The following is a 24,677-nucleotide window of genomic DNA, read 5'->3' as shown; positions in this document are numbered from 1 at the left end:
CGACAAAGAGGGTAAGACCTTGTTCCCCTTGCTTGTTGATGTACCAGACAACAGACATGTTGTCCGATTGAATCGCAATTGTTCCCAAGCGAAGAAAGTCCTGCAGTGCTAGCAACGCTAAGAGCACTGCTCTCATCTCTAGAACATTGATATGCAGTAAGGTCTCTGAATCGCTCCACGTGCCTTGGACTGTCCGGCCAAAGTGCCCCCACCCGAGGCGGAGGCGTCCGTGGTCACCGTGGCGAGAGGGGAGAAGCACAAAATGGGCGGCCTTTGTGGAGATCCGGAGAGTGGAGCCACCACAAGAGGGACCGCTTGCAAGCCTTGCTGATCGCTATGGGATGATGCATGGGAGAGCAAGGTATGACCACTGTACTAAGAGCGCCCACTGTAGAATGCGACATTGAGCCTGGCAAGAGGAAGAAGTGCTATAGCCAGCCATGGACCCTAGGGCCCTCAGGACCAACTCCGCTGGAACAGAACTTGACTGGAGAATGGCCCGCACCTGGAGCTGCAGATTTAGAACTCTGTCCGCAGTGAGGAAGGCTCAAACTCCTTGTGTCTAGCCTGGCCCCTATAAAATCTAAGAGCTGTGTGGCCAGGTTGGACTTTTGTATTTATTGTGATGCCCAGAAAGGGAGCAAGATGGAGAAAGGAGTCTCGCCAAGAGAAGTAGATGCCTTGTTGGGGCGGTAAGCCAGTCGTCCAGGTAGGGAAAGACCTGCACCCCTGAAGCCTCAGGTGGGCCGCTACCACTGCTAGTACTTTGGTGAACACCCTGGGGCTGTGGTGAGACCAAAGGGAAGGACCCGAACTGGTAGTGACTGGCTCCCAGCCGGAAGCGGAGAAACCTCCTGGAGCCTGTCCATCAGGATGTGGTAGTACGTCCTTGAGATCTATCGAGCACATCCAGTGATTTTCTCCCAGAAGGGGAGAATAGATTGCAGAGTGACCATTCGGAATTTTTCTTTGGGGACTGCCAGATTCAAGAGAGAGAGGTCTAGGATTGGTCTTAGTTCCCCGTCTTTTTGGCACTAAAAAGAATCTGGAGTAGAACCCTGATCCGATCTGGTCTGGGGAACGGGCTGGATGGCTCTTTCTTTAGCAGATGGCCAATTTCTGCCAAAGCGGCCTCCCGTTGACCGGGTGGGACGCCTGGGAGGGACTTCAACTTTGGAAGGTGAAGGAAAGGAATGCGATATCCCTGGATATGATTTGGAGAACCCAGCGTCCGATGTTATGGACTCCCATGCCGCTAGGTGCCCGAACGCCCCGACTGCCTCCAGAGTAGAGCAGTCGGGCAACCCTCAGGGTTGCTGCGCCGGGCCGCTCAGAGAAAGGTTCCCTGGACCCGAAGTTTCTGGGAGCCCCTCTGCCTCTAGGGCGGCGTCCTCCCTGTCCTCCTCTGCCACGGAAGGACTGGTTGTCCGGAGCTGGGTGGGGCTGCTGCGACTTCGGAACCACATCTTCTTCTGACCCTTTTGGTTCCTAGAATAGGGCCTCTGGGGTGCAGAGAAGCGGATTCGACGGCAGACAGCGTCTTCCCTTTTCGCTCTGGGTCAGCGCCTCAACGGTCTTGCCAAACAGAGCAGAACCATCAAAGGGGCGTCGCAAAACGCCTTGAAGGGCTCAGAAAAATGCAGTGACGGAGCCAGGCCTGACGCCTAGTGACCAGTCCTGTCCTCAAGAGCTCTAGCGGCGCCTCCGCTGCATGGGAGAGTAGCCGCATAGAAGTATTTGTAACTGACCTAAGAGTGGCCATGGTGGAGTGCAGAACTCTGTCCTCCTCCGAAATGGACTCAGGGGATGCAGCGTATTCTTAATAAGATCTCGCTGCATCCGAATAACATGTGCCAAATAGTTCAGCGCCCTTACTGAGAAGGTCGCCGAACTGAACATCCGCTTCCCCAAGCGGTCCATCATCCGAGACTCCTTGCTCGGTGGGTGGACTGAGGGACTCTCCTGAGCCAGTTCCCTTTGGCGCCGCAACATGGCATCTACCGGAGGCCCCTTACTCCAATGGGTCCGGTCGGATGGCGGACTAAGGATCCTATCCGGTCTTTTGGGAATTGGCTCCACGGTGTCCGGTTCCTTCCACGCCCTGGTGGTAATAAGGTTCACCAGGGGTCGGCAGGGGGACACCCAAGAGGTAGACGGGCCCGCTTGAATGCCTCCAAGAACACGGACTCGTCCGAGGAAGACTTGGGGCAGACCACCCCCTTATACGGAGCATTTCCATGATGTCTCCAAAGGAGACATCCTCGGGGTGACCGTGGGGAGCCTTCCCTTCCTCCAAGTCCGTGTCTTCTGTGAGAGACTCGGGAGTCAATGTGCCTCCTTTTGCTATGCTACGGGACCTCCTCTGGGGGCTGTCAGAGGAGTCCTCAAGCAGCAATTTGCTCCATAGGAGCAACTTGGGGCACAGAAACGGGCTGTCCCAGGGGCCGGATGGTGGAAGCCTGGCCCAGTGCAGAGGGAGCGCAGGACGGAGCCGAAACAAGTGCCGGGGGTCCGGAGACCCTCAACAGAGCCCTCTCCACTACATCAAAAGCCGAAGGAGCCGACCTCACCAAAGGATCCGACAATCGCTCCCTCGGATCCGGAGTGGATCGAGCCGGCGCCAAGCACTCTGATCCGGGACAGTGCGCTCCGACACAGACGGCGCCTTAGAGCACTGATCCCCGGATCCGGCTCGGATCCAGGCTCCGAGATCGGGTCCGCACTCGAGGGCAGGGTCGGATCCGGCAAGTACTATCGGCGCCGACCCACCCCCGGCCCGGCTGCTCGGCTCCAGCTGCTCAACCCGGATAGCGGGTCGGAGAAGGAGCAATAGGCTTAAAAAGGTGTTGAGCTCCCGAGGGGAGGCAAGAGCACTCCCATCTGCATCTGGGCCTGGATGAACCTTCTCATCATCCGGTCCAGATCAGCATCAGAAAGGCTATGGGTAGATCTGAAGAGGCTACCGAGGTAGGCCTGGAGTGCCTCCTCGATAGCCTCGACGGAGATCAGGTCTCCTCCTCCTCAGGACCCGGTGAAAAGCACACAGGGACCGGAGCCGAGAAGGAGGAGACCGAACCGATAATAGCCGGGAGAAGCCTGCTGCTGGCGGGGCCGAAACAGAGGTCTCGGCCCGCTTGTGGTGCTTCTCCCTCCGTCCTTTAGTAGCATCCCTCCTCTCCAGAAGCGGGAGTTTGAGTCCCAGGAGCAGGAGGGTGCCACAGGGGAACAACTGTAGCCACAGCAGTCTCGAAGGCGGAGGCGGAGCCGAGTCTGGCGGTAAAGACCCGCCAAGACCAGCTTGGACCTCCGCTCCCTCAGTGCCCTGGGGTTGAACCCTGCACAAATGGAACAACCAGATGTGAGGTGTTCAACCCCGAGATCTGAGTGTGGCCATCAGCCGGAGAGAGCTTATGGCCACACTCGAGCATTTCGAAAATAGATTTAGGCTGGTCAGCCATAATCTATAAAACACTAAAGCTACAGAAAGTAACTTAAAATAAAAGGACACACAGGCCTACACACACACTCTACGCAACAGCGAGGGGAGGGAATAAAAATTACTTAATTTAACTCAAATAAAGTCAAAATACACTTATAACAAAGGGAAACCTAAACTTTCACTCAGAAACACTCAAAAAACCAAAAAATTCTCTGATTTTTACAAGAAACAAAATCCACTTGGCTGAGAGCTATGTACCCAAATCCAGTCACCAGCGCGGCAAACGAGATCTGAAGTCATGAGGGTAGAGCAGGGCATTATGGGTGAAGGGAGGAGCTGAGAGCTTGGATCCATAGCTGGAAAACCATGCCGGTTCGGATCCGATATCGGATCCATAACCCACAGGTTGCAGACAAATGAATATCCTACTTCAGATTCATTGTTTCCAGGCTGTGGAAATGTTGACTCCATAAGCTTTTTAAGTACCACTGAAGTTTCCTCCTATGCAGTCTTGCATATGGAATTAGAAGAATGCAGGAGGCCATGAACCCCTCAGCTTGCAGAATTTGTCTTGCAGTTAGCAGGGTTTTTGTGGCCACCTGTTTGAAGTTACCAAATGAATTTGCTTTTATGGTGTAAGGTAAGCCCATCTGGGCAGTTGTATTCAAGCTTGCACCCAGTAATGTAATTTTTTGGGAGGAGACTAGTTGTGATTTCTTTTCATTTATGGTGTACCCTAGACAAGTTAGAAACCTTTTTACAGACACCAGATGCTTTAGAAGAATGTCCTTGTTTTCTGCCTGAATTAGACAATCGTCCAGGTATGGATATATTTGAATATTTCTTTGCCTGCAAAATGCAATTACTGGAGCCAAGCACTTTGTGAAGACCCCGGGTGCAGTAGATAAGCCAAAGGGCAGTGCAGAGAACTGGTAATGCAAGTAGCCTGCTTTGAAGCGGAGGTATCTTCTGCAAGATTCCCCGATTGGGATATGCAGGTAAGCTTCTTAAGTCTAGAGTTACCAACCAGGCATCTTTGCCTAACATAGGAAGTAACTGTTGAAGAGTCAGCATCTTGAATTTTGGAATGTCCAGAAATGTGTTTAGAGTAGATAAGTCCAGAATTGGACGCTATGATTAGTCTTTTCTGGGTATCAGGAAAAGTCTTGAATAGAAACCTTGTCCCTTTTCCTCTACTGGTACTGGTTGAATAGCCCCCATGTTCATGAGGGACAGTACTTGTTTCTGGGCCTCTGCCCACTGATTTGGGGGCAGGTCTGGCCATCTGTTTGGAATTCGCAATGTGTGGGAATTAAATCTGTATCCCTGGGATACTATATTTAAAACCCATTTGTCCTGGGTTATAAGTTGCCAGTTTCTTGAATGAAGTGCCAGTTTTCCCCCCAAAGGGGCAGTTAAAAGGTAAGTGCTTGGTGAGTGTATAGGGAAGTCATTGAGACCGTTTACCATAGGGAGGTGCCTTGTTTCCAGATTTGGAGGTGGAGGCACCCCATTGTTTTGTTCTAAAAGTCCCTTGTGACTGAAACCTGGAGCATTTGGAATGTCTGGGTTTAACTTGAGTGACTCTTGAAAGGACCAGTTCTTAGTAGGCCAGTGTCTACTAAATCTAGGAGGTTGCACTTGTAAGAAATCTTTCACAGCTTGCATTGACTTAGCTTTATCTTCCATCTTTTTTAAAACTTCTTCAGCCTTATTACCAAAGAGACGGTCCTGTTGTAAAGGAGCATCCAACAAGTTTGCTTTAACATTATCAGGCATAGTTTGCTCTTTGAGCCAAGCATGCCTTCTTAGCACAGACCCAGTTACAGCAGCCCTGCAAGAGGCCTCCAAAGAATCAAAACCACATTGCAAAGTATGTTTTCCAACTTGTTCAGCTGAATGCAATAAATCCTGAAAATCCTTATTTTCCACACAGTCAGAAATTAACATCATTTTCTGTTTAAGCAGACCCATGATATGCTGTTGATATTTAAGCATATGAAATTGACAGTTTAAAGCCCTGATTGCCAAGGCTGCAGAAGTGTAAACCTTCTTACCCCATATATCCAGCACCCTGGAATCTCTATCTGAAGGGGTAGGATTTTTAGCAGTACAGGCCTTAATGCCCTTGGGACCCTGAGAAATGGTTTCAGGATCTGCAATAGGATTTTTGAAAAGAAATTTGTGGGAGTCAGGAACCCTGTAGTATTTGTCTGGCTTACAAGGAGCTAGAGGCAGAGAATCAGGAGCCATACTAGATTCTGAAAAAAACATAAACAATGTCTAGAACAGGAGGTATAGCCAAAGGCCTATGCTGAGGAAGAAGAAAATCCCTAGGTCCCTTTTTAGATTCAGAGAAATCCTGACTTTCCCAGTGGAAATGTTCCCTTAAGGTACGTAAAGTTTCCCCAAAAGAAAAAATCCACATGGGGAGAAGCAGAAGGAATGGAATCTTCTGCATCAGAGTCTTCATAAGTAGGTATAGACAAATGCTGTTCATTAGAAGAGTCAGAAGAAATAGAATCCTGTTCAGAAGTTTCATAATCAAGGTCTTACCTAGGCCTCTTAGAAGGAGGGGGTTGACTACCCCTGATCAGAGTAATTAAATCTTCAGCCATTTTGATCATTTGTTTTTTAGGCATAGGGGCCTGCACATGTGGCCCAGGCATCGGTTTTTTAGACATAGATTTAGATTTTGGCCTTAGTTTTGAAAATGGCGTCGGTCTAATATACAAATCTGTAGGCCTGAAAACACCCTCAGGAACCGGTGCCTGCACAGCGGCTCTGGACCCATCTAAGGTACAGACATCTGCGGGTTCCATAATTGAAGCATCTCGCGGCATACCGGACTCTGAATGGGTCTCAGCAGAGGCCTGCGAATCAGAAGTAGAGGGTATCGGGGGCTGCGAAAGCGCCTCACTGAGTACCGGCGAAATGGCAACTGGCTTAGGAGAAACCTCATCAGTTTTGGACCTCAACGGCCTGTCTCTGTCTTTTTCTTTGCGTTTTTTAGGTATTCCGGTAGTCAGATTGCTAACCGAAGACATTTCTGGATAATTAAATCATGAGTCAAAATATTTAGAAGCAAAAATATACCGACGTTTAATAGTGCGTTGATTAAATTTAGCACAAAACCGACAGCAAGGTACATTATGATCAGGGCCTAGGCAAGGAATACAGTACAAATGAAAATCCTTATGAGGTATTTGCTTCCCACAAGTAATGCAATTATTAATTTTTACTGACATTGGTAAGGAGCAAGAAAAAGTTTCCCCAATGGGGTACTTAGCTTTTAGTTGAAGACTTCGGTTCTGAAACTAAAACAAAAATTTCAGGAGTCGGCCGACCGGCACTTGCCAACTGCTTCTGCTTTGGGCACCTCACGGCAAAAAAGACTGATGTAATGGCATCGGCTGCATGTTTTATACCCAACGACCTGACGTCATGGAAAAAGGGGCAGCAACCGACACAGGACCAAAGACTTTGTTAATCAGGCTGACTGAGGGCAACCTGCCAGCAGATTACCCAAATGTAATGACTGCAACAGTGAAACACGAACATCATTGGGTATGTTGCACACATACAGAGGTGGAAGGGAAAAGGGAATTATATGCCCTCTGAAAATAACCCTCCGCACCCAAGTATCTCTTGTTGTAGCTAGGCTCTCTTGTGCAGGGAGAGTCTACTGCCGACTGCCTCCAAAAGGGGAGAGTCTGGTCTCCTTTAAGAGCACCGAGTCTATCAGAGAAAGAATCTCTGAACCCTTGGTTCTGCAGACATCCTCTGCCACATGAGCATCGCCCATTTGAGTTCTCCCCTCTGCCCCTAGAGGAACCATCTCCACGTGTCCTGGAAAGGACCCTGGGACTTCTGAACCCCATTTTTCATCCACTTCGTTGACAGCTAGAAAAAGATCTTTGATGAGTCAAAAAACATACAGAAACTGTAGAGGGGGTCTTTGCATCTTTTTCACACTTAGAGAAAGTGTGTGTCCTTCACGTTTGAACCAAACAATGAACTGCAATCAAAGGATGCATTGATAAATGAGGACTTGAAAGGCTCTGCAAAATCTCATAAGTGCATCCAGGTATGCCTCCTAATGGAAATGTCTGTACCCGCAGCCTTTGAGGCACCTTTGGCTGCATGTGAGATAAGCCACATGGACGAATTTGAAATAGATTGGAGGGTAGCCTCCTGAGAGGCCACAGAAGCTTGAGCCTCAGCACTAATGGTCCTGGAAAGGGATTTTGAAAGTTCCTTGATCAACTCCCTTTGCAGTCTGGTAAAATGTGCCAAACAGTTCAGCGACCTAAGGGCAAAGGTTGCTCTACCATACACATGCTTCTCAAAACTATCCATCACCCTAGACTACCTGTTAGGGAGATGGACAGAGAAACTCTATGTTCAATAAGTTCCTTTTTTAGTGGTTGCCGCCATGACCATAGCATCCACGGGCACCCCCCCCCCCTTACTCCAGAATTCTTTCCAGATTGGTGGATGCAGAATCTAATCTTACCTTTTAGGGATTGGCTTAACTGAACTGGGTTCCTTCCATGCCCATCTAGAGATCAAATCAATGAGCTCATCAGCAGGTGAAGTAACCCAGGAGGTAGACCGGTCAGCTCAGAAGGCTTCCAGAAATACAGATTCCACAGGTGAAGGGTTGCTGGAGGACCAATCACCTTTCTGCTTAAGGGCTTCAAGAATGTCACCAAATAAGATTTTCTGGAGATGATCATGAGGACCCTTCCCCATTAGAATCAGTGCCATCAGTGCTGCCTACTCTTGCACTTCCTCTTCCTAGAGACTTCCTCAGTGGGATGTTCCGGTAAAGTATAGGAAGAGTCCATAAAACCCTGCTGGGTGGTCAAAGGGCCTTGAACTGGCTGTTCTTGTGAAGTAGAATGATTTGGCTCTATGCGCAGAGACTTCTGGGAACCAGATGGGAGATCCAAGGGGGTTGGATCCATCCTGTTGGAGCAGAAAATGTTCTCTTCACTACCTTGAAGGTAGATCACTCTCTGGATAAGGAAGAAGACAGCTCTGAGAAATCAGGCTTCTGAACCACTGCTTCCCTCTGCCCCAAGAACAATTTCCCCTGAGGTAGAAGTCAGAGCCAAGCTGTCCAATGCCAAAGCTCAGAGGGACAGAGACAACTCTGAAAACCTCTGAGTTGATTCCAACACCTCGGACCAGACAAGGAAGCTTCGACTCAGTCATCCTGATATGAAGATGTCAGAGCTGGTACACTCAGAAAAAGCTTTGGATCTGAAGATAGGCGTAACTTCGGATCTAAACCAGCTGGACCCTGAAGGTTCAGATCCAGGGACTCTCAAAACAGTTGGTCAGATCAGAGGAGTAGCAGCCAAATGTGGTGTTGGTAGATAGGGTGTAGGAGCTAGAACAACACCGATGTGCATCTGCGCCAAGAGTAATCTACTCATCATTCTGTCCACGTCTTCTTCAGTCAAACCTCTGGAAGAACAAGATGAGGCAAGGGAAGGTGACCTGGAATGGCATCTCTCCAAGAAGGGAGAAAGGACCCTTGAAGGTATTGGGTTCAAGAATGGTGAATACCTTGTTCTAGGGTAAGACCTTCGGTTGGAGGAGTTTGGATCCATAGAATTTTTGGTAGGATCTGATGGAAGCTGGATCAGAACTGACTTCAGATCAGACTAACTTCTTTTTAGGTGTCTCCGAAGTTGGTGTCCACAAAGTGAAAGGTTTCGGATATTTGGTCAAAGACTCCTTAGATTTTGTTTTGGGGGACTGAGCCCCAGAAAAAAGCTTCATCAAATGATAAAGGAAGCAACTCTCAAGATCAGTTTGTTCTTTCTATCCACTAAAGTTCTAGGGTGAAAGTTTTTACATATCAATCTGCAGATCGTCCAGGTCCAAACAATAAACACACAAAGTATAGCTATCTGAAAGGGACAATTTATGCCCACACTCATGGTATCTTTTAAAACTGGAAGGCCTGTTGTCTGACAGTGACAACAGAAAAAGAAAGGAAAGTGTTTTTTTTTTGTTTTTTTTTTAATAATAGTAGAAAGGAGAAAAAAAGAAAAAGGATATCAGCAATGGTGTTAAAGACTACACACCTGTGTAAGAAACAAAGAATTATAAAGTGAAAAAAAGAACAGTTAATGGTAATAAGAATTACACACAGTGTAAAAGGTAAGGGAGTAATAATATGAGAAACAGAAAACAACAAGTAAAAAAAGAAAAAAACACTGATCGTAAGCAAAACGAGAGCTTAGGCTGACCACTCCTTTTCACGAAAGCAGAAAACGAGATCTGAGATAGGTTAGGAATTGGTGCATTATGGGTAAGGTCATGACTCGAGAGCTTTTTGGTGGCCACAAGCTATAGTAATGACCAAGACTGATCTGAGCCTGACAATTGAAGATAGAAAGAAAATTGACATTAGATCTATTCTTTCCAAACTACAGAGCACTATGACGCACTGGTCCTTTTACAAATAAAGGGATTGATGAAAATTATAGTCACTTTTGGCAATACGGCCCAGGACTGATGCACAAGCTCTACTAAGGCAGACAGTCCGGTTTCTGAGCAAAATCTTTCTGTGGTGAAAACCTAAGGACTCTAAGACATGGTCAGCCATGGTCATTCTCACTACCAAGTCCCTGATGGTATATTCACCAAATGTTGGCAAACTTGAAATCACTCCCAAGTTTTAGCAGTCCCACAAATTCAGGAATGCTGTGGTTTGTCCAGTGCAGTTACCGTCTTGACTGACTTTGCTAGCAAAGGAAGAATCAAATCTGTGTGACATACTTCAGTGTTTTCCTTTGTATCTGAAGTAGTCTGCTCCTTTTTGAGGATTAACTAGGCTTAAAAGAAAAGAAAGGAAGAGCCCTGGGGGAATCACAAAAAGCATCTGCACTGGTGAGGACTTTTTTGTTCAACAGGTCATCTATCTGTGACACAACAAATGTATCAGATCATGTAACAATAAAAACTAAGATATTGATGCAAGCTAATTCTATAAAAACACGACACATGCAATGTCTTACTTATGTGGTAAAAGAGGAAGTTAAAGAATGGGTAGTGGGTATGATTAGAGAGTTAAGGTAGAATTACTTCACGATACATCTAGTCAGCAAGATAAAATGAAAATGGACTTGAAAAGCATGGTAGAAATGAGACAAATGTTTGATGAAAAAGTAATATGAATTATTTAGAGGGACTGACAAAGGTTAAAGTAATGCAGAAGAGGAGAAATCTCACAGAACAAGAGAGCTGAGTGCTTAATGGAAATATGGAGTATTAGGACAATATGCATGAGTTTAACACTGCTGTTAAGCAATCATTTTTGATAACTTTACAATGCAACAACATTTAGCATGATTTCAGCAACATAAAATAGAAACAACTGTAGTCAAAGAGCAAATGAAAAGAAATAAACGACCACCCTATGGAGCTGATATGGAGAAAAGAAGAAAAGAACAGGCAAAAATGGAAATATTTATGGAAGACATAGCTGTGCAAAGGTTAGAGGAAGACAAGACTCAATAATTAAGACAGTAAGAGATGAAATAAAAACAGTGCTCTACAATCAACAGGGAAGGAACAGATGGCAGTCCTGTGGAAATTTGATGTTGGGTGGGTGAGAGAAAGTGAAGATTTGAAAGGCTTTGTTTAACAATGTGTTATGGGGAAGGGTACCCGCATATTGAAAGCGGACATGGTGGCTGTATTACCAAAAGAGGGCAAAGACCTTTCAGATCTGGCTTCATATAAACCCATTTTGATTTTAAACCATGATTTTAAACGATGTGCATCTATATTGGCTAAGATAATAGCAAAGGTTTTAAAAAATTGATAGATACAGATCAATGAGGTTTTGTAAAGGAGAGCCAAATGTCTGATAACACTAACAGAACAATGATCTAGGCAGACGTGGAGTGCAAGAGATGATCATTATTCTTGGCAAATACTAATGTAGATAAAGTATTCAGTGGAGTCAGCTGGAATTTTGTAAGCAGGACAATGGTAGTGTGTACATTTCCTGACAAAATAACGAGGAGGATATATGAAAAGTTGCACAGCTACTTTCTGAAAAGCTATGTTTGAAAGACAGGCAAATATAGTGGCTGATCTAACTGGAGAGTGAGATTGAGTTTTGTCACGGAGTTTGTGATTCATCTAATTTACATAAACAAAGTTACTCCTTGTAGTTTAGGGAGCATCTTTCTATCAAGAAAAACAGGGTGGGGTGGAAAAGATGGTATTTGGAGAAAAGGTAGGTGTACCCACAAATTTTATTCTAGCCAGGAGCAGACAATTTTTGCTTAGCTTTTGTATTAGTAACTTGAAAGTATGGGTCTTGTCTATCTGTTTTATGTGCAATGGGACAGTTCCCACTTTTGTTGACTTGGTAAGAAGACAGAACCCCCCCCAGCTGAGTTGCTTGTTTTGGACTAGGATAGGAGAGATTTGCTGCTTGACCTTAGTAGTCTAGAACTGGAGTATGGATGGTGAATACTTTTCAGAGATGGGCATTTTTCAGGGAATTGAAGTTAGTAGTGGACCTATTATATAAGGTAGAGGGGGAGCTCTATCCAGTCAAAATGTCTAAGGGCTACACAGTGATAAGTTTTTAGTGGGATATTTGATGCAAATGTGGCTATTTTATTGTGGCATGCATTGAAATTAGTTTTAAGGGTGGTACTGAAATTTGTAAAGCTGGGGGATGCATATAGAAGGGATAGAAGTAGGTAGTGGTGGCTATGGAATTTCTTGTGTACTCCGAGAAAACGTTTGCTCTGTAGAATGATCTAGTTTCCAGGAAGCCTTTCTGATGGCCTGGAGTACGAGGTACTGGTCATTTTTAAGTTTACCGTCAAGTAAGACTCGGAACAGCTTTATTTGTGGTACGCATTCAATTGTGATTATGGATGACAAGATGTGGAATTTTTGTTTTTATTCTATGAAATGTTTGGTGGTAAAGAGCATTCATTGCGTCTTTTTGGGGTTAAGGAGTAGGCTCGTATTAATGAGCAAGGATTCTTGGATAGGAAAGCCTGCTGCATATCTTGCAGGATATGTAGTGATTAGCGCAGAGCAGATAAGCACTGTATCATCTGCATACTAACTGCGGGTTGCGTTTTATGGAGTTTGCTGACAAATGTTAATGGCTCAAGCACTGAACCTTTGGGAATCTGGACTAACGGAGAAAAATTGAGAAGTCTTGCTTTCACTTGACTGCCTGTTTGACAGATAACTATGGAACCACGCTAAAGTTGATTTATTTAGAACAAGAGAGGTTAGTTCATATAATAGTTTCTGATGCATTACAATGTCAAAGGTTTTTCACAGGTCAAGAAAATTAGAGGGCACTAGGTCCCCATTGTTTGTGTTGATTACCACAGTTGGTAAAGCTAAGGAATGCTGTTGTGGTGCTGTAATTTGACTAGAAACCTTGCTGTGCGGGAGAAAGTAAGCTATGGTAATTGTGGAATTTGATTAATTGGGGAGACATTATCACTACAGACTGGTAATAATTCAGGTTTCTTGAGTTGCCGCCTTTATGGAGGGGGACTATGTAGTGGTTTTTTTCCAGATTGTTGGGACAAAATCAACAGAACCATACATGAAAACTAAGATGGAGACTGAGATTGCTATGGGATTATGATACTGATAGATTGCAGTTTTTAGGTATTCTATTGATAGAGACAGGAGATGGTGCTGGACTCATTAGAAATGGTACACAACAGGGAGACAAGCGGAACTCAAGAGACTTAGTAGAGGCTCTTCTAATAAGAAACATGACAAGGACAAAACATGTTTGGAAGGATGTAAGGCAGTCCTTGATAGAGATGAAGTGAGATGGAAAAGGAAAGGAAGAATCAATGTATGTATATCCAAGAAAGATCTTAGGCAATGGCAAAAGGTTGCTAGACTTGAGCTCTGGCAATGTGGTGTTTGAATAAGAAATATACACTAAAAATGCAGAGAGATTTATGGGAAACTATGCACGCAGAAACAGAATTGAGAAGAGGGACTACTGGTGGCTCAAACATGACAGTGAGAGACCCCAAAGTTGCATCTTGGACCTTCAACCAATATAGAAGACAGCAAATATACACTGTCAGAGGGACAGAAGATGGACTAGTAATGGAGGAAAAGGACACAAGGAAAAAGCTTAGAGAGTACTACTCTGTAACTTATATGGGGATAATGTACTGAGGAGCTTAGAAAGGTAGGGGTTTGAGGAGGCCAAAGTGCACCACATACAGCTAGAACAGGTGGATGAGTTAGGCAAATGTATTAAAGTTAAAGAAGTGATAAGATCAATAAAGCAAATTTGCCCTAATAAAGCATTTGGACTACATGGGTTCCCAGCAGAATTTTATAAACTGCGGGGGGGACACAGACTCCCTAACATGGTTGTTCAAAAACATGAGGAGCAAGGGTAAGGTTTCAACAGGGTAGAAAGAAGCATCTATAACAGTTATGTCTTTATTAGCAAAAATATTGTCCAACAGCTTGGATAAGTTTCTACCTAAATTAGTGACAAACAAATGGCTTCATTGCCGGGAGGCAGACTACAATGAATTGGTGGACCCTAACAGAGTTTCTACAAAAGCACTGTCAACCTAACACCAAAGGTGGCATAGTTCTGTTTGGTATTAGGAAGGCTTTTGACACTGCTGATGCTTCCTGTTCCACATCCAGAGTCCCAAGGGGTTTGCAGCACAATATCTAAACATCTGGAAAACTATGCTATAAGCCCTTATTCCAAGTTAATGTTAATGGTAGCCTATCAGAGATAGACCATATTAGGAAAGGAACATGACAGGGTTGCTTACTCTCTCCAAGATTATTTATACTGGTGATAGAAAAAGTTGGTTTATAACGTGTGACAATATCTGTAAGAGTTGCATGAAGGCAAGCAAATAAGAGAGCAAATTTTCTACGACTGCTGATGACTGCATGCTGCTGACAGAAGATGCAGGCCATGTGAGACAGGGGGTGCCATGTTTTCAGGATTTTGTTGCTAGATGTCAACATTGTTTTACTGCTGATCCTTCATCAATTCCCAAATATTTATTCACTCACTCAAAGTTCTTTTTATCATATTCTTGTCCCAACCTGATGTTTTCCTGGTTCATTGGTAGGTACTAGGCTATCTGCCCGAGGGCATTTAAGAGCCTAGCCAGTGTGTGTCGGCTTTCGCCACCCCATTGATTAATTAACTGATCCACTGTCAAGCAGAGCCAATGAAGTGATGCCAGGGGTGTATTTTCTGTTACCCATCCACTCGTCAAGGTTTCTCTTGAAGAGTGTTAGTGAGGGGCTCTGCCTGATGTAATTTGGAAGTTTGTTACAAAGCATGGGGAGTCTCTGTGACAGGAATCTATCCCTCCAGCATTTTCTATTTATTGTTGTGGTGAGGTTTAGCTCACTAGAGCACGTGGGCTGGCAGTGACTTGGATTTCTTTAGGTGGAGCATGTCCATCAATTCTGAGTTGGACATGGCTTTTTAAGTCAGGCAGAGATCACGTCTGAGTAAGCGATATGCCACTGAGTACAGCCAGAGTTTTTTCAGTCAGGCTACATAGGACATTATGCTTGAGGCCAGTAATCCTCTTGGTGAGGTACTTTTGTGGTCTTTCCAGCTGTTGGAAGTGTCTTGTGAGGTACATCCCAAATGGGGCATTGTACTCTATGATGGGTCTAGTGAGTGATGAGTAGAGGGGCACTATAACCTTTATTTTTAGATGTGAGCCCTTTAGTAATTAAATGGGCCACATAGAAGGATTTCCTAACTACTTTGGCAATATGATTGTCAAAGGAGAAATTACTATCTACCTGGGTCCCCAGATCTCATTACCTCTTCTGTATTAAGGGGGCTGTCACCTATGTGGTAATTCGTGGGTGTTTTGTTTTTCCCAAATGGGATGACTATGTATTTTTTGGCATTTAGCTTGAGGCCATGACTTTGACACCAGGTGTCCGTCTCAGTAAGGCCCTTTTGGAGGATGTCTGTGTCAGCCGAAGTCAATTATGGCTCCAAGTTTGCAGTCAACGGCAAACTTGGTTAGCCATAGTCCTCCTGTGTTTGCCTGTACTTCTGAGAAGTATATGCCGAACAGTAGGGGTCCCAGGACCGAGCCTTGCAGGACACCACTTGTGACTGGTTTAGAGTCAGACCTGGCACCCGTTTTTCTTACTGTGTGAGTTCTGTCTGTAAGCCAGTTGGCAACCCATCTCATGACATAGGGGTTTATGTTCAGGCTGGTGAGTTTTTCTGTAATACCCGAGTGGGGAATGGTGTCGAAAGCCTTGGCGAGGTCAAGGTAAGCTGTGTGAACCACCTTTTCCTCATCTATGTCCTTGGTGACTGTCTCGAAGAAGTCAACCAGGTTTAGTAGGCATGATCTGCCCTTAAAGCCAAACTGGGTCGGGTCAAGTATTTGGAGGTTCCCAATGTCTTTGTTAATGAGTTCTATGATGATGCGCTCCATAGCCTTGCAGACCAGGCTAGTCAGGCTTATGTGGCGATAGTTACTAGGGTCAGTTGTGGCCCCTTCCTTTGTGGAGAGGAATAACCGTTGTTGTGCGCCATTCTATGGGCATGTAGCCTGTGGAGAGGCTGAGGTTGAACAGCGTGTTTAGGTAGGGGGTTAGTTCGTTCTGTAGTTCATGCAAGACGCAGCCTGGGACACCATCTGGTTCCATTGACGCTGTGTTTTTGGCTTTTGAAAGGGCTGTTTTCACCTGTGCGTCTGTGATTTTTGGGACACTACTCTTTTCCGGTATTGCTGTGGGCCCTTTTGGAGGTGAGAGGGGGGTGAAGTTTGCACTGACTATCTGCCAAGACGTTGGCAATATCAGTATGTTCAGTATATTTTGTGCTATTTTGCACTAGTTCAGTGCATACATCCGAGTTGCCACTTAGATTCTTAACATAGCTAAAGGCGGCTTTGTGGTTATCTTTTGAATCCTTGGCTATTTTTCTTTCAAAGTTAGCCTTGGATGATTTCATGAGGGACCTTAGTTTCTTACTGATACTGATCAGGGATGTCTTTCCTTCTTGGGATTTGCTTTTTTTCTGAACTAGTTTCCTCCTCCTATTGTATAGCCTGTTTATTGCAGGGGTCCACCAAACTGGTTTCCTTCTCTTACAGGAGTGAGTCTTGGTTTTGCTAGGAATGGCACAATCCATGCATCCTTGTAGGTGCTCAGAGTGCATTTGTAAAGGTTTCTGCATCTTGGGCAGCATTAATATTTAGCGTCGGGGCTACGAAACTTACCACCTCTGTCTTAAGTAAGGTGAAGTTTGCTTTAGAAATGTTTTGTACTGTAGTTTCCTTAGTTGGGGGTGGTGGTGGTGGGGTGTAGACCATCCAGAGTGATTAGTTCATGGTCTGATCTAACCAGTGACTGGTTGACCTCCGGTGTGGAACACCTGCCACCAACTATTGGTGATGACCAGGTCCAATATGTTTTCACCTCTGGTAGGGGAGTTTACCAGCTGATCCGGGGCATTTGAGTTGATGAATTCCAGGAAGAGCTAGGCCTGGGAATTTGTACTCGAGTAGTTTTCCCAGTGAATGGTAGGGTAATTGAAATTGCCCAATATCAGGGTGTTCGGTAGGACCTTCATGTTTTCCAGTGTCTCCAGAAAGGTGGAGTGGGGGTCCAGGGTCATGGAGGGTGATATGTAGCAGGCCACAATTTGCATTGCAGATTTGCCCGATGTTAGTTGCACATGGATGATCTCAGAGGTATCATGCTGCGCCACTAACCTGGAGGTGTAGGTTACCCTTGATGAATATGGATACACCCCCTCCTTTTGTGTTTCGGTCAGTGTTCTGTGGCCAAAATATGTGGTATGAGTTGTAGCCCGATAGTGCTGGGGTGCTCTCTGGAGCCTTGAACCAGGTTTCAGTTACTGCACAGATGTTTATGTTCTCCATACTAAGGAGTGCTTCAAGCACGTGCATTTTGAGATCTAAACTCCTGGCGTTGAGTAGCATAACTCTCAGTTTTTTGTTAATTGTGCTATTTATGGAGGTGGGTTTGACTTTTGAGCCTTGCCTAAAAAAGGCACTATGGGGGCAGCAAGAGCCTTGGTCAGTATTCGAAAGCCTAGGGGTGACAGGTGCAAGCCGTCTCTTGCAAAGCAACGTGGCTCGTCGAGCATGTCGTCCCAGGCTGACAGATACTGGATCACCTTTGAATGACACCAGAAGCTTAGCCAATTGTTGAAATTGATCATTTTTTTTTTATACTGAGGTATCTTTCTTGGTGAGGACAGGATGCTACACAGGATCAGGGTCATACCAGCCTGGGCTACATGATCAGAGAGCTCTTCCATGTCTCTCTTCATGTAGTCCAGGGAGGTACGTCTCAGGTCATTCACACCAACATGAACAATGACAGAGTCATACTTGTACTTGTTCTGCAGTGATCTGAGTGCTTGTGTTATGTTGCAGATTCTGGCTCCTGACAGGCAGCTAACAGTAACCTTCTGCTTGTCCAGCCTAGTGAGTGGGACGTCAGTGTGCCTGACTATAGAGTCACCTATTACTAGTGTGTTAGGTATGTTATTTTGCCTTAAGGGCTGCGATTGTTAGGCACACTGATTTTGTGTTTTATGTGTTGCCTGGTTTGTGACGGGAAGTGCAGGTTGTTTGGGTGTCTGCTTTGGAGGTCTCTGATGCTTTTGCAGGTTTTTATTTAGAGCCTCCGAGTATGCTTTTGTGTATTTATGTGTATTTTTTCCCAGTGCTGTTTTAGTAGGTCTGTGTGCGGCTGGAGCTGTGGTGCAAGTGTTAACCTTCTCCTCTTGACTGTGTTCCAGTCTTGGGTGCAGACAGCTTAGCTTCCAGTTTGGCTGTATAATTGCATCTCTTGCATACATTAGTGTTTTGTGGTAGGAGGAGAGGGTTGTCTGTTTACATGAGGCAGTTGTAACATTGCCTCAGGATACCCAGATTCACCAGCTGGACTGGAGAGTGCACCTGAAGTTGCCCTTTGGTCATGCCTGAATAGCAGAGTGAGCTGCTTAGTCGCTTGGCTGGTGAGAGATGAATAAAGAGCCTTGCCCTGCTGGGCAATCAGTGTCAGGGTATATATTAGTGCTTGCTATTAGGTCTGAACAAGTGCTGGGCTGTAAGATGCTTTTTGAGTGCTTAGGTTGAGAGTTAGACTGGTTTCAAGGGAAAAACTGAAGAGGAGACTTAGTGGAGCCGGGAATAATTTAACTGTAGCTAACTGGCACTGCCCGGGTGCGCAAAACCATGCAAACACGGTTTTTATAGTAGGGAAATGAAAGAAATAGAAATTAGCCCAAAATGGCCAATAAACTACTAACTTCTGGGCTGGAACCACTCCTCCAGGGACAGATAGGTTGCTCAAAGCTCCCCTCTCTCACAGGTGAACAGAGAAATTTCCTTCTATCCAAGTAAGGTATGGGCAACTCAGAAACTAGTATCACAGCCCTGAATAAAGCACTAGCCTGAAAACTGGACTATACTAGCTTAGAAAGGTGGGAAACAAGGAATTTTTTTTCTGTTTTGTTTTTTTTAAAAGATAAGGCAAAAACAGTAAAAAATACACTTAAAACAGCTTTAAACGACTACAAACTATCAGTAATGGCTAACGCACTTTAGTGTGTAGCCTACAACAGTTAAATTATTTAAACAAAAAACTTTTTAAAAGTGCAGGCAGTCAAATGAGTACAATATGTGAAAAAAACAAGCTTTTAAATCACAATAAATGTTAGGAAAATCTGCATTTAGGCAGAAAACAGTTAAGTACAGCAAGAAAGTACAGAAAACTGATACTTAAATCGCTCCAAAGTCTCTCTTCTAAGCTAGAAGGCTTGTATCAGTTTAAGGCTTTCTAGTGCTACCCAGTAGGTTAGTTACAGGAAAGATGGGAAACAAGCGCAGATGTGGTCTTATAAACCACAAAGTTGAAAGAGACAAACTGTCCAAAGGGTCAGTAAACTACAATTTCTGGGCCTAGAACCTCTCCTCTCATGGTGGCTACCTAGTGCTTACCACTCCCACTGATAAGCTAGAAGGCTTTCCTCCAACACAGAAAGGCTTGTGGGGCTCAGAAGCTTACCAGCAGTCCTGGATACAGCAACTCTGTATCTGGACTAGGCTAGTTACAGGAAAGGTGGGAAACAAGTGCAAGTGCGGCTTTTAAACCAGAACGTTGAAAGAGATGAAAAAACTGCCCAAACTACCAATAGCTACAATTTCTGGGCCAGGAACCACTCCTTGTGGTAGATAGGCTACCTAATGCTTACCACTACCACTGATAAACTAGAAGGCTTTCCTCCAACACAGAAAGGCTTGGGGGGGGGGGGGCTCAGAAGCTTACAGAGAGTCCTGGATACAGCAAATCTGTACCTGGACTAGACTAGTTACAGGAAAGGCAGGGAGCAAGTACAAATGTAGGCTTTTAAGCCAGCAAGTTGAAAGAGATGGAAAACTGCCCAAACGGCCAAATAAACTACAATGTCTGGGCCAAAACTCACTCTTCCCATGGAGGATAGGCTACCTAGTGCTTACCACTCCCACTGATAAGCTAGAAGGCTTCCCTCCAACACAGAAAGGCTTACTAAATTCTGGATACAGCAAATCTGTAACCGCTGCAGCTTTCCTGCTTTAAAGTTTGCTTTTGCGAAGTTATCAAGGCCAAATGACATTCTAATATAATTTGAAAAAGTTTGGCAACCTGCAGCTGCTCTTTCATTTCCTCACCTGATGAGCTATACAGTTTTAAATCATCGACAAAGAGAAGACAAGTCTTTAGACTTTGTTGTTTTCTAGGAGCCACATTACAGCCATGACCTAAGCTGTTAAGTAGACAGCTTGATGGGTTAAGGGCAAGGCAGAATAGAAATGGTGAGAGTCACCCTGGAATATCCCCCTTTGAATTTTTATCCCTGAGATAATTTGTCCTTTATCATGGCTTAACTGCAAAGTGGACTGCCAATGTTTCATGGTCACTGTAATGTAGTCAATCAGTGTAGGGTATATATCATACATTTTTAAGCACTTTTATCCGTGACTGTGGGATACTACCAAATGCTTTTTTGTAGTCAATCCATGCCATACTTAGATTCTTTCCCTTTTTACAGTTCTCCACTATGACTTTAACAAATGATCCTTGGTTCCATACGACTTTCTTTTATTGCCCTTTTGTTCTATTGCCATAATTGAGTTTTCTTCTAGAGGACTATAGACTCTGTCGGCATCAATTCCCATGTATAATTTATACGCCGTTGGAAGGCAAGCTATTGGTCTATAATTTTTAGGGTAGCTCGCAGTAAGTAGAAGCATTGTTTTACCTGTTGTTAGCCAGGCTGGTATGTGTTCAGGGTGCGCATATAAACAGTTCTTACTCCTGGCTAAATCTTCGTGCATAGATGTTAGCACTTTTAACCAAAAATTAGGCACTGCATCTGGGCCTGGGGTTTTCCAGTTACTGGCTTTTATTAACTTTGTTTCAGTCTCTCTGGCTGTTACTTCATTCCATTTCATATCCTGTACCTTTAAACTTTTTATTCTGTCTTTTACTTCTTTAATCCATTTAGCATCTTTGTTATGTTCCACAGGATCTTCATAGATACTTCTCCAAAATGCATCAATTTCTTCTTGTTTTGGTAGTCTTTCAATTAATTTTACCTCGTTTCCCAATTCTCTACAAAACTTTTTTGGGTCATCGATAAATATATAGGAAAAGTACAAAATGAGCAATTTAACTGTGTATCTTCTAAGTTTTTCCGCCTGTGCTGAAATTTTTAGTTTTTTTGCCATAGTGCACGATAGATCCTAGTTTGCTCTAATATTGTGCACTGCCTTTATCACATCTTTCTTTCTTAGTATTTTGTTGATCTATTCCCTCTTCTATAGTCTTCTAAAAGTGACACATCTTGTCTTAATTGCTTTATAATGTTCTCTATTCGATACTTCCATGATAGTATTTGATTTCTCCCCTTCCTTACCCTCACAATAGCCTGTGTTCTTGTAGTAAAACTTTATCAGTTATTAACTTAGCTGCACAGTAATATATCCCGTTTACTTCTGTTATACTGCATGGATCTCTATGGACAGTCCTAATTGCTGTGTTAATTTGTTTTACCAGACTTCTGACTTTTGGGGTTTTATTGACCTTCTGCAGTCTATTTCTTTCATTGATCTTAATATATCTAGGTCTATTAAATCAAGCAACTCGTCTCTTAGCTCATTTTCTTCCTAAACTGAGGACACAACACATTCCTTGTTTTCCATTTCCTGTGGGCATTCTATAGAAAGTTCTATAACATCTTTCTGTGGCACCGTCTCTTCAATTTCATCCTGTGCCATCCGTTGCTCTGTCATATGGGAACTCACTGGCATATCACTCCTCAGCACTGACTGCATCAGAGTTTCCACAGTTTCCTGTTCCTTTCTTTGCTGTCCAGCTTCAAGTGAACTTCAGAAAAAGTAGGCAGGTGAAACCCTAAATGGAAGGACTAAAGATGTTGGTTAAGGAGGTCTTGGGGTCTGTCACACCTAAGACATGGCAGTACTGGCTGCTGGGCATACAGCATGACATACTTAGCCTAACATGCTGCTACCTTGAAAAAAAAACAGTTTACCAGTTACAAACTGACATTAGGCAATTATAAGTACTCTAAAGAAAGCACAGTGGTGCCAAATGGGCGAGATGGCTGGGTACTACACTCCCTGCTACAGCTCTGGTTTTCATGATCAGTAGCAGGGTGCAAAATGTTTGTACACGAGGGATCAAACACACAAAAAATACTGTTCCAGCAGACACACTGCTGTCTACATGTCAACAAAAGACTGTTATTGCATACATAATGCATGCTTGTGATGGTTATTGCATATATAATGCATGTTTGCCAACACCAGTGCTTCAAAATAAACACTTTCCTAACTGAATTTTCAGTTACAGAAGCATTGCAGGTAGCCATGACCATCGTTTCTATTGTACTACAAAGCTTTATTGCACAACAGATGCGCTAAATGTAACAATATGAATGCACGCTTTTCAGCAACCACAGCCAGAAGCAAACAGTAAGCATAACACCATGCAAACAGATATTTCCTTACCAATTAATATGAAGCCGAGACCAATAAGGAAGGTTAGAATGTAACCCCGAAGAGGTTCGTTGTTTTTGCCATATCCAACAGCAAACATCTGCAGGCCTGGATAAATGTTGTCCTTACACAAAGCCTGTGAAGAGCAAGGCATGTATTTTTATCCAACTTGAAAATCCATAACCATTTTTGCATGAACGAAATATAAGCAGTTTCCTACAACCAAAATAATTGACCTATACTAAATGCAGAGCAGGAACTGAAAGGTAATCCTTTTGGTAGCACACTGCCAACAAAGCACTGATGCAAAATCCCAAGAACCATCCAAGTTAGATTACACTGCTGACCTGCAGACTAAAAATGAGTTTAAATAGATATTCAAAACCTGTAACGTACATGTTATGTAAAACTGGAGGGTTTTTACAATAGGAAGAAATGCAAAACACTTCATACTGTAAAAATTACGCTAAATGCAACTTAAAACCATACTTTAAAATGAGCCAAGACTTTCTTGCTAATAAATGTTTCAGTACAGCATTTTAGCTACAAGGGCTATTTCTGGCACTGATTACAAAAATGTGTTACACGGACCATGGTTTTAGCATGGACTCGTATACACCTCAGCACTGTGCTAAGCTAAGACAGCTGTATTCTTGTTATAGTAAAAAGGATTTTACTAGGATTATTTTCTTTTGAACTTACTACCAGCAGCCAATATGAAAATACACTAAACTTTTTCTAGTAGACTATCCAATATGGCTACAAAGAATCACAACAAATGATCCAAGACAGACAGCTAGACACAAGCACTACAGGATAATCATATTTGTGTTAAGAGGAGGCTTTCTCTGTGCCAAAAGTCATGGAAAATGGCTGTAATTCTAAGTTGATTGGTCTGTTCCACTTAGTGGAAGCAAAGAAGTGCATTAGATCAGCAGAAATCAATGCAGGTTCTAACGTTTTAATGCTAAAAAAACACTAGCTGTTCAAGCCTGGACACTATTACATCAGAATGCATGCAAACTAACACAGGTTGCATATCAGGCTCAGAAGGCCTGCATGAGAACTTGCTTACTCAGTAGAGCATCACAATCTCCAAAATGAAAAGAAAGGTAGCCACTGCAGGTAGGAATGTAGTGCAATTTCTTTCTCACAAAATTGTGTTGGATTGAGGGCTGCTTGAGGCCTGAATGCCATGAGTTTGAAATCCTGGCTGTAAATGATCATTACTGATGGTGAACAGTTCATTTGCAAACAGTGCACATTTTTCTTAGCATAAGAAAATTTTACTTTTTCCCCCAAAAAAGATAAGCACATGGGATCTAAATGCAAACCTAGCATTAGTACACTAATTGTACAGTGACATATAAACACTTTCAGGGTTATTTACCAACCCAGAACCCAAAAAAAGGGTCACTCAAGAAAAGCAATTCCACTAAAATGTGATAGGCCATATGACCTGTGTTTACAGGTTCATAGAGGAATACCAGGCCAACAACCACTGGTGTCTTTAAAAGCCTAACCCATGCATTCCAATTGTATCCAGCAAATGTATATGCCTTAGAGATTATTTTAAGGGGTATACGTAAGCTAGGCAAGATTTACAGGCTGCCTCTCTCCATTAGATACATAGGTGCTATACGCAGGATGCATTTCCAATTTTCCATCCACTGGGTCCATGTTTCTCTTGAATAAAAGTTAGGCAAGAGCTCTTCCTCACGTGGATGGGAAGCCCAATGCAGAGAATTTTCTGAGAGACTTCTCTCTTCAACATGTCCTATTTATGTCACAGGCAAAAGGTCCATTAGAATGGGGTCCAAGGATGCCTTGTATGCCAGGAATAGATCTCAACAGTTTGTAGGAAACAGTATAGCATAAATCTCAACTGTTGAGATTTTCACAGAATGTGGAGATTTTTGCCTCATAGTTTTTGTCTGTTTCTCATAAAAGTTGTGTTTTTCTGGCAAGTCACTAAGTAAAGACATACATTTGAGTTACAAATTTTATGTATTTCAGAAGATGCATTATATTGCATAATCTGTTACTCTACCAACTGTTTAAGTTGGCAAGAGCAATATTTAAAATCTGCCCCTATTTTTGAGCCACTGTTCCCCCATTATTTTAGGCTTTGCCCAGAT

General features: G+C 43.8%; 1 protein-coding gene across 2 annotated transcripts in view; it reads right to left on the bottom strand.

Annotated features, from left to right (window-relative positions):
• The window catches only part of SLC12A2 (solute carrier family 12 member 2), a 2,115,502-nt gene that overhangs the window by 821,517 nt on the left and 1,269,308 nt on the right, over window positions 1–24,677 (bottom strand). For both annotated transcript variants that reach the window (XM_044060802.1, XM_044060801.1), the window contains exon 12: window positions 22,552–22,675. In XM_044060802.1, the coding sequence (XP_043916737.1) occupies window positions 22,552–22,675 (124 nt within the window). The remainder of the gene's footprint in view (window positions 1–22,551; window positions 22,676–24,677) is intronic.

This window comes from Protopterus annectens, chromosome 2.part0 (assembly GCF_019279795.1).
Source record: "Protopterus annectens isolate FY-2018-M chromosome 2.part0, PAN1.0, whole genome shotgun sequence".
NCBI classification, from domain to species: domain Eukaryota; kingdom Metazoa; phylum Chordata; order Ceratodontiformes; family Protopteridae; genus Protopterus; species Protopterus annectens.
The sequence above is the reverse complement of the archived record's forward strand: the minus strand, read 5'-3'. Positions and strand labels throughout refer to the sequence as shown.